Below are 20,838 nucleotides of genomic sequence, written 5' to 3' on the forward strand. Positions count from 1 at the left end.
GCAAGTTTGCAAACCCCAACGCTTTCACAGCTTCTTGCAAGTTATGGCAGCCACTGACAAAAGTGAATGGTAATCTGTTTGTGGAAAGGTGCAGGATAATGTATATTGCAATCATCTCCATCAAAAGGCACAATGTTTGCTGAAAAGCAGTGATTCTGCAATCAGAAAGGTCCCTAGTTATATTTAGTCATATAAAAAGAGTTAAATTTTTAAAACATCAAGTTCTTGCTTATGCTATATATTGAGATCAACTCATTAGTTCACGTTAATATATGGATGAATAACCATTTTAAAAAAGAGCTTGCTTCCACAAAGTTAGCACTATGAGTGAATCTCTGGTAGGTCAGTCGAACAGGTCTTTTCTACCTCCTTTACCTGTGAAAACAAAGCCTATGAACTTTGAAAAGTCGAAACAGCGTTGTGCCTGCGAAAGCAGAAAGACAATTAAGTGCTTTCTTGAGTAACACAAGATGAAACAATTTTCTTTATCCTCACCTGTTTACATGACTCATTTCCAGGAGACATGTGAAGTATAATAAATTATGCCTTTACTATGTAAAGGTACAGTAAATACTGCTTAATATTTTTCAGTAATATTAAATAGCAATCAGAAATATGAAACACCACAGAATTGCCTGGGTTGGAAGGAACGTTGAACCATTTAATTACAACCGGTTAGGAGACTTAAGATGTCAGTTGTGCTCTGGGTCCACACATAACGTTTCTTTGAAACTTAACTCTTTCAGGATTATCCCTGTAGGATGGTATTTCAAACACCCAAGCTAGCTAAGTAAGCCAATACTCTGCTGCTGCACTTTTCTGCAACAAGCACATGAAGTACAGAATCGCTTTATTAACTTTGTGCTGTAACTCACCAAGTCCCTAGGCCACACCAGATACTGCATTTTAACACTGGCAGAGTTTGAAACAAACTTGAAAATTACAGAGGTGATTTTAAGATCAACCCTCCCCATCCCCAAAAGATCTATGCGTCAAGGTCTTGAGCAAGATGCTCCAGAGAGCAGTCTGTCACCACAAATATATACAAATTCATATAAATAGAAATTTGCCTCCAATCCCATTTGGTTTCTCTTCTTAACTTCACATTTTTAGTCAAGTTTTGCATAACATAATCTACTGGCAAGATACACTTTTCCAGGCAGCACCTTCTGTCCACAACCCTGCCTTAATCAGAAACTGTCAGGCTGACAAAAGCTCACTCACCTCAGCACACCACCTAGCATTAGCTAGCAAGTACCCCTGAATATTACAGACTCAGCACACCACTAAAGAGCAGGCAGCTTCAACTAGTTCTTCCTTCAGCTACCAAATCACTCTACTCTCCCAGCCAAGTGCACAAAACATCTGATGCATGAGAGCGACATAGGACTGCAAAGATCAAACACATTGGGAGTAAAGGCTAACAAGGAAAAAGATTTGGGGAGTTTAAAAAAATAGCAAGCCTTTCTTGAAACATGATGAAGTTGTGCTCTGTTCATCCATTAGAACTCTCTGTATCAGGCACTCATACTGTATGAATAAGTGCCTGAAATTCCAGCTACTCACTGCCCTACTATGCTCAAAATTATCTTTTTTTCCCATGGAAATGCTTAAAACTTTCTACACTGTAAATAAAGTAACTTTAAACACTAATCCCCTCCACAGATACACCAAACTCTCTCCTCCTGCTTCCTTCTTGCTTCTTCTGGGGCATAAAAAGTAAAACCTACTTTGCCTCCTACCTTATCTTCAAGGCAGTAAGAAGCATCAAATTAAGAGCCTCAGATTAAAGCATGATCGTATTTTCTTTCTCAATCTTCCTGTAAGGTTAGTTTATGTACCCTAAAATTAGACTTCCATTAAGGGAAGTGTAAGATTTAGAGCTGAAGAGAAAGCTAAGACTGCTCAGAGCAACAGTGACAAGAGACTTGAAAGAAACTGGCAGCCCAGGCTCAACTGAGATCACGTTCAAAGTCATGAGTTTTAGATATGCAGTAGCACTGACAAGGCATAAGGTTTCCAACAGATCTGCCCTTGCCAGACAAAAACATTTACAATGTTATGATAGGAGGAGTGAACACTGCAGAGCTTAGTGAGTTTCACGTGTTCTAGATTCAAGCAGCCAGTCAGATAACACACTGTGTATTGCTTCCACTAATGACACAAGGAGGTTTTCCCTTGACTACCAAAAGATTGCTGTCCAAGTCACAGCAGGTGTAAGAACCCTCTCTAAGAGATGAACTTTTCATCCATTCTCTGCTGAAACAGGCCACTTACCCCTCAGAAAAGAAAATCCTGCTCCAAGTCATGGCCCCAGTTGTTCTGGCTGACTAATTCAGCATTGTGACAAGTGTTTCTTCTGACTGCACTAGAGGAGACTGCGTGACCCATAACCAAGAATCTGGTAGAGAAGAGTCCCTCCTAACAACACTGATCAGATGCACATACATGGCCAACACTGAATTGTGACAAGTATTACCACTGTGAAGAACACAAGCTCTGCCTGATGACATTATGTCCAACTCTGTAATTTCTTTCTGTTTCTATGACCAACTCAGAATCCCTTGCATTTATTACCATGGTACTTTAATGAAGACTAAGAACATGCAGGAGAACTGAAACTGTCTGTACAAACTTTAGTTGCAAACATATTGACACAGCTGCTTCAACGATTTTATGGAAGCATTCAACTTTAAGGCAGTTTTTCTAGAACTACAGGTCTAGACATCTGAATTGTGTGCTGCATTTTACATCTTCACTTTGTGTAACACAAGAAAGAGAATACTTCAAAGTATCTGAGAAACTATTGTCTTCAAGAAGACAAGATGAAATCTACAAAATTAAGCAAGATACCCTGTAAGCTTTAGTCTTATGGAAACATGTTAGAGATAAAAATGTGACCCTTCCTCTACGTATCCATCACTGTACTGCAGACTGGACAACAGTACTCTGGATTGTACTCGAGACTGCAAAAGCCTATGTAATTTTTAAAGGGGTCACAGAAGACTTGAACTTTACTCTGTGAACCTATAAGGTTGACTGTAAAGAAACACCACCACAGTGGTCTGACAGACAGCTGCCAGCCACAAGACAAACAGGAATCCAGATTTTTTTGAAGAAAGTGTGTAAGAGGACCAGACTCAACAGCATGTAAGCTCCACAGCAGGGCAGCTGGACCGAGTCTGGAAAAAACACCATGTAACAGTGATCAGCAGGCATGTCCTAAAGTGGACTTACTCTTTATCTTCAAGCAGAGATGAGAGAAGGCAGCAGGAACTGATGAAGTCTTCAAGAGCAGAGCATCTATCTTCTTGTACTAAAAGTATTACCACAGCTTCACAGTTCATACACAAGTCTATGAATGTGAAACACAGCCCTAGGCTAAGTCTCTAAGCATATCCTGCCTCACTTTTTAGACAGAACAAGCAGGAATGCTAAACTGCAAATTTAATCCATATATAACCATTGTTACCAGTTCAAATACAGTCAAGGAGACAAGAAAACCAGACCTATTTACGAGCAGGTTCTCTTTTGAAGAAAGTAAGTTGTGAATTTTATGAGTACATGATTATTTTAATGAAAGAACAGTACAGAAGCTTTGAAGCAAAAAAAACCCAAATACTTTCCCAAACTTAAAACATCTGAGTTAGCTGCTTTCTGAAATTAAGGAGTCTATATTCCATGAGTTTCAGTTTAGCTAAGAATGCCACAAGCATGACTGAAAACTGGAACATTATTCCACCATGTGGAAATTAAACATTTATCTTCCACATGTACAACTGAAATTGTACTAAAAACAGTAGGAATTAAAAGAATGAAGCCATTGTTTTTTTAAGGCGACTATAGTCACATTTTTACCTATATTCAAGTTTCAGAAAAGTAGGTCTAGAAAATGTTGACCATACTATGATATTTTTTGCTTTTTAAGTGCTAGCTACTACTGTTTCTTGTATTTTTTTCCAAAAGCTGCTAAATCCATCTATCTTGTGCAAGCAGAAAACATGTGCTCTCTAAAGTGCTTAACCAGGGGCAGCTCCAATAATTAAACTTCATTCCATTTTATTCTCTTCCCTAACATTTAGAGTATTTTTAGCTTATTTTTTGTAACTATACATGCTTAACACTAGATTACATAAAATATTATCATTATATGATAAATGTTACCTCTGCTGCCTTTAAATATGTATAAGCACTTAAACTAAATTAAACAGTTATCTAAAGTGGCTGCCCGGAATTCAGTAATGTTGCTTTGTTGAGACCAGGGTCCCCTACCTATTATTAATCAATGTACACGGTAGTTTTATAATTTGTATTGATATACATCTGCATTAATCAAAAGCATGTAAGAGTTAACACATAACACAGACTCTAAAATATCTAGGCACAGTGACTCATTCCTGACAGATTCTCTGGTTAACATGTGAAGATAAAGTGATGCTCATGACCCACTTATCAGATGCTGCTGTCAGTGGGATTCTCACATGAAGAGAGACTCTTGTTCAGCACCCTTTAGAATTGTCAATACTACCAACATTTCATTTATTTACCTTGAGTAAAACAATAAAACAGCAATCAGCTACTTTAATTCTTACTGGCAACTCTTGAAATGTTTTTCCATTAATAGAGAAAGAAGACTTCACTTTAACTATTAATGCTACCCCCAACACAAAGTTCTGCCCATGAAGGGCATTCTTGGAGATCCATCAGGAACCTTCACAGATCAGCTTTCTCCCTTATTCACAAAGAAGTCCCAAGATAAAAATCAATAAAATAATCAGGACTTGGACTTCAAACTCCTCACATGAAATTAGTAAGTAAACTCCAGGGTGCCTCCTTCCCCTCAAACAGGTTTTCCATAGGGGAAACAAAACAAGGAAGGCCTTAAAATTCAAGTCCTCTCAATCCTAAAGAGTGTAGACAGCTTCAAGGAAATCAAGCACTTTGACCTCTACCCATGGCAGTGAGGTTGGAATTAGATGTTTATTAAGGTACCATCCAACTGAAAACATTCTGTGCTTCTACAATAATGCAAGTACACTTCAGTGCTGCAGATGTGATCACAGAGTGAGTGCTGAATAACAGGGTGGGAGATAACTTGGCTTAAGTCCACTGGATGCTTATGAGTATTTGGGTCAAGATGACAGTGGCTGGCCATGATATCTCTGAATTATAACACATGGGCCTGGCAACCCAGTAATCCCAGGGGGAATAACTCTGACTCTCAGGACAGGACTGTGGTTTCTAACTGGGCACAGCTGCAGAGATCACACTTCACACACAGCACCACTGGATGATGCCCTTTGGGCTAAACAAGTTGATCTCTGTCCCAGAGGTCTGTGGGCTATGGTTACTTCCTCCCTGTTGTTGGTCTTGAGCAGTGACAGTGGCCATGAAGTGAAACGCAGTCTTTGACACTGAGCTTGGGGGATAGTAGCACTCTAAGGCAAGGATAGGATTGGATTGGCCCACATGTGTTGCCACCCAACTTCACTCTGTTGGCAAACTAGCAGACACAGGGTGGTGGAGACACCAGCCATTACAGACCTTGTTGATATCCTAAGTATTGAAGTGTATTTCAACTTCTATGCTACCCTAAACTTAAAATCTAAAGATACTCACCAAGTAACTAGCACATATGACAGTTCATTTAAGAAAAACAAAAAGAATTGTTACATTTTAACAGAGGAACAAAACCAAAAAAAGGTCTGAAATTCATGTCGTATTTCTTCCTGGTAACAATCCTTGTTCTGAATTTAGAAGGAAAAGAAGAAATTTGCTTTTCAAAACTCTCTGAAAGTGAGTAAAAACAAGCTTGAAAGTTGAGAGCTTTCTCCTCAGCATCTACAAACACAAGGTTATCTTGCCCCAGGCTACTTAAATCAGAAGTATTGCTCCCAGTGCAGTTACAAGGTAAGACACTGTATTTCTCAATCTCACTTACAATACTAAAACCTTCTGGAACAAGACCGATGCAGAATTTTTTTCTGGCAGCTGAAAGCGTATCTCAAAGCTGAGGAGCTGCTCTCTGATAAAAGTAGTAAAACTATCTATCTATCTCAAATAATTTCAACTCTGTAGTTCTCTGCTACTGATAACATACTTTAAATTCAGGATCCTTTTCAGACATCATTTCATGTTATATGGAAAACATCACACCTTGAAACAATTAAGTCCAGCTCTATTCACAAGTGAGGAGTTTTTTGAAACTACACAGCAGCAACAGTGTGCTTCTGGCATAGAGATCAGACCCATCACGTAAGGATGTGGGCAATCTGAACACTGATCATGAAGAGCTTGAGGTTAACTTCTGTGGGCCTGCAGTAGCTTCTGAAGTCCTTTCTAAGCAACTTTGATAAGGAATGACAAATACATGGGATATGCAAGATAGAGCCAGTGTCTTTGAACAGCCATCCCACTAACTGATGAGATGGTACTTTACATCTTTCCACTCCAACAAGAAGAGGTCAGGAAACACCTAAAGAAGGGACCTTTGGTTTCAAAGCATTGAAGTCATTACCTACAGAGAAAACAGGCTTGTTTTCTCCATCAACCAGTCTTCACCTGAAGACAGCAAGCTGTGCCACCAGCCCCATCTGGTTTCTTTGTCATCCCCAAGAACATTCTTTACACTGAAGAGCAAAGATTGCTTTATGGTTTGGTCAGGCCAGAGCAACTAAAAGCAGTGATTTCAGTATCCCAGACTACCATGCTGAAGGAGGGTGCTTCACAGATTTACCCATTACCTAATGTCTTAAGAAAAAGTCATCTGCTGCAGGAAGATCTGCTGGTTATTCAGAGCCGTAAGGGAAACAAACAACAGAATTCAGCCAACAGAAGTCAGACAGAGACTGTTCAGTAAAAAGGAAGCAAAGGAGCATAAATTGATTCAAGTGTGTATCCTAAAGAAACTGTTCAAGTGCTGCAATTCAAAACCAGCTTTACCCATGAAATAAGATAATCTGCCCTTTTTCCAAGGTACAAGCTTCATCACCTGCATCGCTGAAAAGAAGCAGCTTTGCATCAAGCGCTGAAATCTAACTTCAATGAGGTTGAATTAAAATTCAAGGAAACTTTGTATAAACATCTGTTTTGCCACATGTGAATCTTCTTTCCTAGTACTCTGAATCCCAGATAAATGTCCTGTAAGCATTTATAGCACTCAAACTAACCTAAATGAAATGCAAATATAAAAACCTTAGTTTTGGGGTATAAAATTTCAAACATTAATATAGGTTCCTTCTGACCAGTAGCATCAGCACTGCTTCCTTCTGCCTTTATTCCACAACTTAAAAGAATTGCAGAATACCATCTGAAAGTTTGCTTGTTGGAAAAATGAAAAGCTACAGAAAACTCCAAAACCAACATACCTGTTATTTTGTCCCTGACAAGCTTGCAGGATTCTATTTCCCCAATGCTGCCAAACAGACTCTTCAGTTCCTCTTGGGTCATGTTTTGTGGAAGGTAGTTGACTATTAAATTGGTCTTGCTGTCTTCTGTGTTCCCAGAATCAACTGGTGATGAGCAATTGTTTATGGTAGCTGAACCATGGGCTGTGTTATTACAAGTTGGTCCATTAGACAGTTGTGTTTCCATGGCAGCAATTACCTGCTGAAAAAACCAGAAAACAAGAACCATCAAAATTTGTATTTCAGTATTTAGCAGTTGAGTTCAAACAAGAACCTAAAAGACCTGTCACTATGCAGAAATGGTACTGTCAAGGCCATATACTGCCTCTACATGCAAGAAAAAGAACAAGCAAACACCAGTACAGAAGGACATTAAACTGTTAGTCAAGACAATATTTTAGAACCTTGCAAGCAAATAAACTGTCTTCTACAAGCTCATTAAATGAAACCAGCACTCAAAGCTTAGTTTCCATCCTCTGCCATTCCCTCCATTCAGGGGAATCACAGTCTTTTTATTAGAGAAGTTACGAAACAAAACTAGCCTCTTTCAAAAGTAATCATTTCTAGCAACTTACAACTGGTTACTGAAAAAACATGAAATGCAGCTTTTAAGGAAGTAGAATTTGAGTATTTTCAAAAAGAGGTGGGCATTAACTATATCCAAAGAATACTTCTCATGAGAAATAGCAGAAATCAAGATTAGTATTTTGAAGAGATATTTAGAGGATATATGAATGCGCTGGGATGGAAAATACACGCTCTTCCTTGACAACATCCATGTCAAACCTCTGTCATCGCAGGCTGGAATCCTAAATACTTTTATTTGCCAAAATTGACGATTCTTATTTCTTCCCTCACCTGAACTCTGAGAACAGTTAAATTTGAATCTTGAATTTAATTTACTTTTAGACCATTCCAGAACTTCTCTGTGCCTGGAAGACCACAGAACAGATCCACCTAGAACCTGTGCTAATGCAGATGGAGAACAGGAAGTCCTGTCTGACCAACCAAGTGGCCTTTCTGTGATGAAATGACTCCATCAGTGGACATGGGAAGGGCTACAAGATGTTATCTATCTAGACTTATGTAAAGCCTTTGACACAATCCCCTACAACATCTTTATCTCTAAAATAGAGAATATTTATGGGTGGCTTAATAGACAGATAAGAAAGTGACCACCAGAGGTGGTGGTCAACAGTTCAGAGTCTCGATGGCCCTCAGTCACAAGTGGTGTCCCTCAGGGGTCCATACTGTGACCAGTGCTACTCAATGTCTTCACTAGGAGCACGACAAACGGACCGAGTGCACCCTCCACAAGTTGGCAGATGACCCCAAGCTGAGTGGTGCTGCTGACACGCATGAAGTTCAGGATATCATCCAGAGGTACTTCGACAGGCTCAAAAAGTGGGACCATGGGAATCTCACGAGGTTTAACAAGACCAGGCATTAGGGGCTGCATCTGGGCCAGGACACTCCCAGTATCAGCACAGGCTGGGGGATGAACAGGTGGAGAGCAGCCCAGTGAGAAGGGCTTGGGGGTGCTGGGGGTGAGAGGCTGGACATGGCTCAGCCAGGAGCACCCACAACCCAGAAAGCCAAACGTGTCCTGGGCTGCATCCAGAGCAGCGTGGGCAGCAGGGGAGAGGGGGATTCTGCTTCACCTGAACCCTGCATCCAGCTCTGGGGTCCCAGCACAGGAAGGACATGGAACTGCTGGAGTGAGTCCAGAGGAGAGCTTGGATTAGAGGGACAGAGCACATCTGTGACAAATCACAGAATTTGTCACAAACCTGAGAGAATCAGGTTTGTTCAGCCTAGAAAAGAGATGAATTTGGGGTGGCCTAATTGTGGCCTTTTAGTACCTGAAGGGAGCTTACAAGAAAGATGGAAAGAGCCATTTTTGAAGAGCACAGGACAAAGCGGTATTTCTTCAAACTGAAAGTTTGTGAGGTGGTAAGGCACTTGCCCAGAGAGGCTGTTGATGACCCCATCCCTTGAAATGTTCAAGATTAGGCTGGATGGAGCTTTGAGCAACCTGATCTAGTGGAAGGTGTCCATGGCAAGTATATTAGAGACAGACAATCTCCAAGGTACTTGCAATTCAAACCTGAGTCTACTGTGTCTCACTCCATAGTTACTGACTATGACTGCAAGATGCAACAGAAATAATCAGAGAGTCTGCCTGTACACAAGCACTTGTCCACAAGTTGCCACATATACAAAAGGCTCTCTGCCACCTCGATCAGTGACTGAATGGCAAAAGATGGTAAATACAATGGATTTTTAATGGCATCTTAATATTTAAGATTTGGGCAGCCTACTCTGTTTGAGACCAACTGTTTAGGGCAATATGCAAGAGAAAATTAAGTAGGTTAATTCTCCAGTAATACATATTTCAATGCAAGAAATTCACTAAAGAAATCCATCAATCACTGAAATTTAGCCTCATAATTAAACTGCTAAGAGTAGTTCTCACAAAAAAGCCTCTTGTAAAATCACAGAGCAGCATCACGACCTCTGAAGGGTCTGTCCTTACAGTTCTGTTTAGAGCATCATTTGCAATCAGTACATATCCAAACAGCTGATGAGGTCAGCTGTGTTCAGAGACTGCATAACTCAATCTCCTATTAGTACAAGAGGGTGTAAGTTGAGTTTCTTACTAGAAGTCCAACTTGAACATTCCTGGGAACACATTTCTATGATCTGTGCTCTGCATACTGAAGTATTTTCCAAGAGGTTACTTCAGCACAACACACACAAAAAAAAGATACATCTATTAGGAGCACTCATTAGAAAAGCGTGATCTAGTTTTCCTGAAGAGCTGCAACTGGAAGAACATTTTCTTCCCTTGTGACAAACTCCAATGGGTAACTTGCTCCTGGCACTGATGAACATGTCCACTGAAAAGATTACAGATTATCCCAATTAAGATAAATCACTTTTCAAAACACTAGCATACCTGTTAAAGGTAGTCACAAATGCTGTGCTCTGAGGCTATGTAGGTTTGCCTTTTTCCTCTTTTTGTGTTTTATTCTTGAATTCGAAGTGTCCATTGATCAAAATTAGCAGGATTTAACAAGGACAACAAACAATTCTCTCTTAATTGCACATTTACTTTCATGTTCAGGTGGCAAGAATGGGATCCTAAGCCAACATTCAAGTGAACAGCTGCAGTAGCCTGTGTGTGCTGAAAATTACAGCATCTCTCAGCTATAGAACCATCTGCTCTGAATAAAGTGATACTAATATGTTTTACAAATAATGCATACCCCACTAACAAGAAATTGTTCATAAAAGACAATGCACTAAATATTTTTCACTCAGAAAAATAGTTTGAGATTAATTTACAGTTTTAAAAAAAGTTCTTAGAATAGACTGGCAAATATAATTTTAAAATAGTAATCTTAACAACACAACTATACAGGTTTTCAAAGTTACTGCAATTTAGTATTCAGACCATACCAAAACCATTTTAGTACAATACTCCTCTTCAATTATCCACTGTGTATTTTCAATTAGTACTAAAATCTAATTGACAGTAGAAGAAAGGCAAGCCACTGCAGTGTAATTTCTACAGGAGATCACCATTTTACAGAGAAAGTTTTCTTGGTATGCCACTGTGCTCTAGGCTCTCACAGAATAGGAACACAACCTACAGCCCATAATGAAACATGTATGTGAGTTAGCGTTCCAAATGGAAGGTTAAAAGACTTTGGTATGGCCTCAGCACTATTAACATGTAAAGAAGTAGCCTACAGAATTTAAGAAAAGTCCCACAGACCCCAGTCCAAGGCTCTGCTGCCCACGAACCACTTCTAAGCAGAGAAGCCACATCACACAGTCTGACTGCCATGTTAGTTTGGAGTTGCCGTCTGCAATATGGACACAAAAAGTACTGTATGTTAGATTAGCAAGATAATGCAACAAATCAGCTTGTACAAATTTACAGTAATTGCATTTATATTCCCAGCACGTCCATGCAGTGTGGCTTAATTGGATTTGAGGCAATTCCAATCTAATCTTTACAAATTCAATTGTAAAATTATTTTTCTTATGTGAAATAAGATGCTTATTTTTAAGAAGGTTTAGAAGACAATGCAGTTTAGTTACCCCTGCATCTACCCTGGAAACTACCTCCAGTACCACACCATGCCTAAAAGAAACTATGCCACAAAACATGTTTTCAAATCTTCAAGATAGAAGAGGAAAGACAAGAAATACAAGTGAGTTGATTTTCCATCAGTACATAAGATGATCATGCACCACTAAAAGACAGTTCCCTTTACATGTCCTTTCCCAGCCCACTGGAAAAAAAAAAACGTACAAAGATGACAAAGTACTGTGTTAGAATCCAGTCCATTCTTGTGCAGATGGTACCCACTAAGTTTCTTTGCAACAGCTGTTTAAAAGTACCACTGAACATACAAGGGCAAACAGAGTCAAGGATTTATCAACTGGAGTAACAGGAACAAAATATGCAAGTGTTTTTCATAAGGGTGTTCTTATAACCAAGAAGCTGTTCTTCATTTTAACTAAATCACTGAAAATCCAGTTAGATTTACCCTGAACAATTCTAGGAGGATACCACAAAGGCTAATAGGCCATTTGCAGATGATTACAGGTTGTCCAGATGTGAAACATAACCACAACAGGAACAAATAGAAAGGCTCCTGAAGACTGCCATAGCTTGAGACTGCTGTTAGTGAAGAGATCCTTCTTGCCCACAGTTAGCAGATGAGGTAAGTCTAAACTTGATAAAAAAAGACAGGTTTCCTAAGGCTGCTGCATCCAGGACTTATAAAGATGTACTATAAAACTTCTTCTGTTTCAAAATGGTGCACATTACTTTTCACGTCAGTTTGCTACCAAGGTCCATATGCTTAGCTGACTTCATGTCTGGTCTTTATTTCTAACTTAGGTGAATAAAGACCTTCAATAACCCTTTTATACAAAATACTGAGGTTTGGAATCAAGTGCAAATTTGTATGTCATTCTCTGTGGTCTCAAACCAAAAATAACAGGAACTTCTCAAGCTCTCCATTATTCATTGGCAAACACATTCGATAAACTGCTTACTACATGAATAAAACCTGGAGGTAGGTTCAACTGACTTCTCTCAAGTCCAGACAAGCTTTAGTAAGAAGACTGCTTTAAAACAGCAGTCTCCAATACTCTTGTCCTACAGAGACTGTAGTGATGTGCACAAGATGATGCATTTGGATCTCTATGGCTCTCAGCAAAGCAGTGTGACCCCACAGATTGTTTGTTTCCTGTGAACCACACAGGCTGTAGATGGAAATCGTCAATAGAACAGCTTACTTGTTTGTACAGAACTTCAATGTACTCACTTCACCGTTCTCTCAAGCACTGCTCCACTTCTCAAAAAAAGCCAAGAGCACCTGTCGGTTGAAGTACTTCCAGCTTGCATAACACATTTATCTTCACTGAAGCCTTCTATACAGAACTTGCAATCAGTGTGCAAGTCAGCTCTCTGACTAAAAAAAACATTATGTCTCAAAAACTTACTTTGCTCTACCAGTTCTTCTACCATTTTTATTACTTTCAAGGCTGTACAGACTGCTCTCTTACATCTAGTTTGGAAAACTGGAATTCTTAAGATTTTATTTACATTTCTATCTGACCTAAAAACAGTATTCAATATGGCTAATTACATTCTAGGGAAAAAAAAAAAGAGAAAGCTTCCTGAAATGAGTTTTCAGCTTTAGCACTGTAAACCAGCACATTAACAGAGAATTTGAGCTGTGAGTTTTCTTCCCCCCTCCCACCAAAGATTTTTAAAATACTGAACTACTCAAGAATCCCCAGTATCATTAAAAAAAGCTAATTCAGTTTTTGACTACTAGCCTCAGAGACAGTATTACACTTCAGGTCATTAAAGTATCTTAGCAGTTACCGCATTCAAAACCTATAAAAAAACCATTATGCTCAGGAAGCAGGGTTCTATACCTGCTAAGGCAAAGTTTGTCTTTAAATACATTCAGATTAAGAGGGGAACAAAGTCAAGTTGACTGAGTAAATCTCTTTATAACGCTGAAAGGAGGCAGAACTAAAGACAAAGTTGTTCAGTTTGGCAATCTAAGTAGTTGTCTTTATCATACAGTGCATGGCAGACATCGATCTTTCAATAAACTTGCTTTTAGTTCATCAAGCACAGTAAGATTTTAAACCCAAACACTCTTAAACACTGTTTATATCGCATTAACTGAATGCCAGTTTCTAATTAGCTGCAGTTCAAGCAAGTCATGAGTAAGGTTTGCCTTGCAGAGAAGCAAGTAGGCTTTTTTGTTTTTCAAGAAAAAAGACATCAGAAGTTCAAAAGACATATGGTTTATGCAATTAGTTCTGGTTGCTATAGAACAGTTCCAATTATAACATCATATTTTTGTATGAGAGCTTTAGAAAATATACTGGAGCTAGCAAGATGAAGACTGGATAAACAATAGCCACAGTGACCTACTAACTTTCCCTTCAACACAGGTATTTTGGTGTGCAACATACTCAACTATTCACGCTCAGCTGAAAATTCATGCTGAGGCTGGATCTCAGCAGTGCTGACACAGAACGAAGGAGGTGACAAAACAGATAAGCCTTCAACCACCATTACCACCTCACATGCATACAGACGCTAGGCAGAAACATTTAGTGCATCAGACATATGACTGAAGTCTTTCTACCACCTGCTTCAATTCATATCTGTGCATCCTGGTCATTGCTGGGTGAGAAATCATTTCACATAGGTTTTATACACATAATTTAATTCTAATTATAGGTACTGCACTAAAAAAGTCGCTGCACACGTGCCTGCCACAATTACATCATATTCTTCTAAACAGTATTATCACATCAAGGTGATTACACTCTGAATTTAAGACAGCAGATACTAAATACATCTGCTTCCTTCAAATATGTTATGACTGTTCAGAGGCAACCCAAGCTAGACCATCAGATGCTGCCAGCCACAAAGTTCACAGCTGATACAATGCCCTTGATTAAGTCCTAAGAGATCTAAAGGTGCTCCTGTACATCCTCCTCAAGGCTTACATACCAGGAAACCTTCAGAGCATGCTTTAGTATTTAGTGTTTGCCCTCCCATCCTGTTTCCCAGTGCAAGGGAAGCATGCAATAATTGCAACACATCATTTGGACAAGCAAACACTACAGATTTTTTCGTAATACCGAACTGCAGAACAAGAACCACCTCTGGCTGTGCACATCATTCTTTATCTCTTCCAGACAGAAACGCCTAAACAAGAACTTTAGTCTCTGCTTGTAATGAAGTTGTTCTTTTTCCAGAGGATTTATTCCATCTACTTTGACTTACAACAGTAATTAATGCATTTTAACAAGGATAAGCTGCTTCTTCTCTGTGGGGACTACTGCTAAACATGTTAAATAAAAAAAAAAAAAAAAAAAAATCAATTATTTGAGGGCTCAGTGAAAGATAAGACCTGGCACAATACAGATGCTGAATTCTGCTTTAAAAAACAGAACGCAGCAAAACAATTTTTTTTTCGGGGGGGGTATTAAATTTTAAGTGCAGAATTACTGATACTTTGAATAGACACAATTCTTCATGCTTCCTCTTTAGTGATCTTCTTCTTTACTGGAGTGTTAATTTGAAGGACTCCTTTTTTTCAAATTGTCAAGTATCTTAGAAGCATACATAAAAGGACAGTACTAATTTGTGCACACTCAAAATAGCTGTACAGTAAGAGATAACAGAGACTGTTCAATCTAGCATATGGAAACTATTACATAGTTTGCTTGAGCACCCCAAACTCCTTTGTGGGTAAAGGCACACACAGGCCAGAGGGCATGTCTTCAGTTAACAACCTTGCCTGTCAGAGTAAAACACTACTCACTCTTTCAATTTCCCCATAAGAAGGATAGCTGTCAAGGAAAGCCTGATGAGTGCTCCAAGCTCCACATATTAACAACACATCTTGTGCTTGGCAAGTCTGCACTAACAGGGCGAACAATGCTCATTTCTTTGTCTCCACTTTTTGTTTAGTAGTATTAACCACCATGTCCCCATCAGCAGCCCTTCCCACCTACATGTACATTCATTTGCTGTTCTCCCTCCATTACACTATTTAAGAATGTGCAGCACAAACTACATTGGAGTATTGATTGATGAGAACTCATGCAGCTCAGGAGAACAAACCAGAGGAGTACCTCTTGATTTATGCTAAGTTACATGGAAGAACTTTGATAAAATAGATGAAAGACAAACTTCACAGAAAATTTAGAATTTTTCTGATAATGAGAAAATGATAATTTTCTCAAATCTTCAAGTAACTTGAAAAGTTACTAATGTAAACAAAGGCAATTAACACCAGAAAGCATGAGCCCTTTGCAACAATAAAAAGCAATTTCTAGCCTCCCAAAAGTGGCAGTTTACGAGAACCTTTCCACAGTGACTCTTCAATGATTCACTAAAAAAGTAATACCACTTAACATTTCTACATCTTGGCCTCAAAGTCATAATGAATTGTAGTAAGTAAAGAAATGGTTATAAAAAAAAAGTCGCATGAATTTTAGGGAAAAGGATTGTAATTCACCTTTGTGATTGCCGCTGCAGAAGCTAATCTGCAGAAGCTTTCAGCAGGAATGAAGAAGCAGCCAAAGCAGACTTTAGCCTATTCTAGGTAAGCAGTGAGAAGAAAATTGAAAAACTGCAGACAGTTGAACAAGAAATAGCTATTAGAGGCATGAAAGAGCTTAACAGTGCTGGTGACCACACTAAAAGAACAGAAGCAAGAAAGTGAAAATTATCTACTGAATGTAAATATTTGTAGGAACACTAAAAATGTATACATAGATTAAAATAAAAAGTCTCCAGTCATTATGAAGTGGTTTTGCAAACTCTTAACATTCCTACAAAATACTTAAGAGTATTAGGGTACTCTAAACAATGCCCTACTAAAGCTACTATGCATTAGGAATGAAGCCAACAAACACTTGCAAGGGGTTCTGAAAAAATAATACATGTACAACAAGGTAAGGGCATTGCTTGGCAATGGACTAATCTAGAAAAAACAAAGGATCTCTTCTGACTAAAAATTCCTGATTATCCTATCAGATGGGGTAAAGGGAGGGAAACATACAGGGTAACTTAAGTTATCCTAGAAACCATATTAGAAAGCTCAGCTCCAACAGTGTTCTGTAAAGAAAACAAGCACCTCCATTCCATTCAGGGATCAGCTCAAGTGAGACTCCAATAAACCATTAACCATTTTTACATTCCTAATTATTCAGGTAATGTAGACACACAACCACTTCTACCAACACAATTCCCTGAGCAAGACAGCATCAACATGTATTACCAATTAGCTCATATAAAAGAAAAAAACCCCAAAACTCAGCACAAAATTATACTTTCTTTTTCACTGCCCTCTTTCATGTTAAAAACACTCAAAGCCAGCTGAGGGAAAATGATTACTTTGGATTGAAATTTTTTTACTATTTGAAATTTTAGCTACATGTCAAGTTGGGACTGTTTGAACACAGCCAATATTGATGTTCAAGGAGAGTTCCACCAAAGTGATGACTAGATCACACAAACAGCTATTTCAGATCTCAAATAAATAAGCTCTGAACAATTACAATCCTTAACCAATATTTAAATAAGATTGATTTTTAACAGGAGCAATTTTTCAACTGCACTATACCAGCCACATAATCTTGCCAACTAAGTCTATTGTTCTTATTTGCTGTCCCAGTCTCCTTTGTTAACTCTCCCAGCCTTCTAGCAAAATGCTCTCCAAGGCAATACGGCTCTGTCAAAATGTGTATGTATTCTTCAAGATGAAACTGCATCTTATTGCAGACATTTCCTTTCAGCCTTAGACATTTGCAGTCCTCTCAAGCCTACTAACACAAGAGAACAGAAGATTCAGTGAGGGTGAAAGGAGACAACTTGATGACTCTTCAAATATAGCAACTTGATAGGTTGAAGGGTTTCAAAGTCAACATCCACTTGAACTGGCTAGGATGCCTACTTCAATTTTTCAGCATTTACCTCAGCATTCCAGTTGGGCTGTGTAAAACCTTCTCCCCTTACATACTGCAGTTACATCCTTCTTCCCCACTGACAAATTAAAAAACTGATGTTTATCAACAGAGAGGAAGAGGAAGCAAACAAAGTTAGTATGATTGAAGAGGTATATAAATCAGAAACACACAAATAAAAGAAATGGGTTCTTCCTAATCAAGAAAGCATGTGTCCAATTCCAAGGCCACACACTACTCCACAGTGCATCTTCCTGAAGGACAACATGGTTTTGTCCCTCATGCACTCAGCCTTCTTCACTGCAACAGAGAGCCCAACAGTGAATGACAGGATTCATCTTCCAGGATAAGGAAGACAAGGCTAAAGGAACAGCTCTCTTGTGCTGGCTTTTCATGGCAGTACTCCTTGCCCAAGGCTCACTGATAAACTGGAGAGACAGTCCGGCCCAAAACACACCCCCACCAGACATTCCATCAGAGGGTACACCCCAGCAGATCCACAGGGCACCTGGTATCCCCACCACAGCCCTACCCTTCAAGCTACAGGATGAATCCCATCTATTTTCTCCCTTAGGACAGTTTTTGTTCTGACAGAAACATTCAGCTCAAATGCAGATTAGACAAGAGAAAAGTTGCATGACTAAATATCCCTACCCCTTAAACACTCATGTATACTGCCATTTAGCTCAAAAAATGACATCCTCAACACCATACAAAGAGAGGGGAAAATACAAGCAGCTGTAAGTCAGAAGCCAGTAACAAACATGCCTCTCCCTTCCTCTACAACCATTTTTAGAAGTACTATCAAAGTGGTATTAGGCTGGACAGCAACACAATGCCTACACATTCAGATGTCTCCTTTGGCCCAGACCATCGTGGCCTGACATGTCACAGCATCCTTCCTTCTGCTCCTGAAGTCATGACAAGCAAAGCTTACATGCAACACAAAGTATTCAAATCAAACTGAAGCATGCACCATTATGTACACATATAGAATCAAGTAATTTTTGCACAGAAAGCATTAATACTTCCATTGAGGAAACCTTCTGGGGAAGATGATATCTCCATTAGGGTAACAGCTCAACTAGCAACACAAGGCAAGAGGTACTGGGATTTGTCAGGTACTCTGCACTCCAGCAGATACGACAGCAAACAAGACACCTGAACATCCCCAAAATTGTTTTAATGGTGTAGGATTACATCTTAGAGATTAAGTACTACTCAAATAATAAATACTTGCTTTCATTCTTTGGTGAAAGGTCTCAAAGTAGAATGAGAGGCAAAGAACAGGGACTTGTGGCAACAACTGACTTGAGCTGCCTTTTTTTTTTTTTGTCACAGCTGGGCATGAGGGCTTGGAAGAACATAAGGAAACCCTGTTCAAACTGAAACACTTCCAGTCAGCATACTCTGCTCTCATCAGTCAAGAGAAGATGAAATTTCACCTGAAGTTACACGGCTTCTATTTTATTACTTCTTTAAAAAAAGATTTCAAATCACAAGATGAAGATATCAACAAACCACTCTTGTTAACAACTCACAGTGAGCTAATATGAAAACATGTGGCCAAGGCCAGTTTATTTTCAAAATTTACTGTGGATTAAGACTGACTATTCAGTCCCCAAGAAGTGTTCTTAATGGCCGCAAGTTCATAAGCACATCTTGCAGGAAAAAAAAACCAAACAAGCTGAACTGGGGCTATGATTTCACCCATCCTGCCCAACCTACATAGGTTGGAACAGGAATAGGTAGGCACTGGAGTAGGTTCTACGAAAGCAGTAATAAAAGGCTTCCAACAGCAGATGAAATGAACTTTTATTTCATAATCCTGATAAACCATGAGAAATTAATAATGCAACACAGATATAACATGACAGACCCATATGCTGTGCTGTCTTGCGTGCAGAAATCTTTATTTCTATAATCCAACTAAAAATGCAGAGCAATGAATATTTAAAAGATTTGCTAGTTTAAAATAATCTTGCTCTTGCTTTCAGTCACCACAGAAATCCTGCCCAGGTCTTAAGGTTTCTGACCTCAGGGGATGGGAATTCTTGCACAAACATGAATTCAAGAACTGAGAAGCCAGAATGTCAAAACCTCTCACAAAAATTGTCAATAATTTAATACATCATTATTAATACTGGTAATCAGCTTTTCTTATTATTCTGTCCACAAATATCAGGTTTCTGGGGCCACTTGGCATCCACATGCTCTAGTTCTTTCTTCTAACCTTTTCTTCATGGCAAATTCAACCTGGTTTGTCTCCCACTCCCAGTTTTCTTCAGTAGTCCAAGTACCATTAAACTGTATCACTAAATTACCTTAATATACTTTTGCTCCTTACATGGGCTAACCCACATATCTTATTTTGACTCTCATGCTTTGTTCTTTCATGTATTATTCTGTGCTATGTCTGATATCCAAACCCATTAAAACTACAACTCAATGTATATATGTAGCTGACATTTCTATCATCTGTGTCTTAACATTATATATACGTATTACCGTAATCTAAATTTTTTTAACAACTAAATCTAGATTAGGCAATTTTCTTTCAAATTAGTTTCAAAAAGATTATTTCACTTAGATATTTATCTCTGCATCAAAAAAAACCCTAAGCTAACACTCTACTTCACCACAGAACTAATTACATGCCTAATTCAATAGCAAGAGAAACACAGCCACAGAAGTATGTCACTATAACAGAGCTCCTAAATACTTGAAATCATATCTATTTTATTCCCATGTATGTCTTCAAGTCTCAGTATCAAAGGAAAATCAAGAGAATTGTCTGTGAAAGAGACGGCAATAAGTATTATAAGATAGCAAAACAGCATAAACGAAGTCCGACCAACAGCACACAGCTCTGAATAAACTTTTCTGCCCTCTATCAATGCTTATCAAGGTCTACAAAGTCACCTACACACCAAAATCTTGCTCAGTTTACACAATCAGTAATACACACTGGGGTACAAAGGAAGAGCTTGGAAAGAGACACATACACACACAAACCAAAAAATCACTTTGAGAACATCAAAAGGTGAAAACTATGATACTGATGTCATCTGATTTAGAATATGCTTGCTTTCTGTACAGGCTAACCTGCATATTTTTACTATCATTTCATTACAGAAATGCACTAACTCTGAGGCACAGCAGAAGCGCTTCTGCTTTCACCCAGAACACAAGTTTGTGATCAGAAAAGTTAAGTCTTAGTTTAACTCTAGCAGCCCTGTAAGAGACCTGTCAAATCACATTATTTGTCATGGCACCCAAAGGCTGACTTCTCAAGTCTTGAAGAGTATCTTAAAATAAACTAGATGGATTTTATACCGCAACATTCACTCTAACATGGAGAGAGGAATCCAGGTTTGGAGATTTTAGCCGTTGTTTCATA

The 20,838-nt window shown here is 38.8% G+C and overlaps 1 protein-coding gene across 50 annotated transcripts in view; it reads right to left on the minus strand.

Annotated features, from left to right (window-relative positions):
• Window positions 1–20,838, minus strand: part of ELAVL2 (ELAV like RNA binding protein 2) — an 88,082-nt gene that overhangs the window by 36,370 nt on the left and 30,874 nt on the right. For 18 of the 50 annotated variants that reach the window (XM_086869744.1, XM_086869737.1, XM_086869733.1 and 15 more), the window contains exon 2: window positions 7,368–7,608. In XM_086869744.1, coding sequence (XP_086725870.1) covers window positions 7,368–7,593 — 226 coding nt within the window. In that variant the 5' untranslated portion in view covers window positions 7,594–7,608. Of the gene's footprint in view, window positions 1–7,367; window positions 7,609–11,187; window positions 11,279–11,968; window positions 12,152–12,754; window positions 13,014–20,838 lie in introns of those variants that run through there. The other 32 variants (XM_086869721.1, XM_086869714.1, XM_086869703.1 and 29 more) reach the window with 5 other exon arrangements.

This window comes from Cyanistes caeruleus, chromosome Z (assembly GCF_971803275.1).
Source record: "Cyanistes caeruleus chromosome Z, bCyaCae1.hap1.1, whole genome shotgun sequence".
In the NCBI taxonomy this organism is placed as follows: domain Eukaryota; kingdom Metazoa; phylum Chordata; class Aves; order Passeriformes; family Paridae; genus Cyanistes; species Cyanistes caeruleus.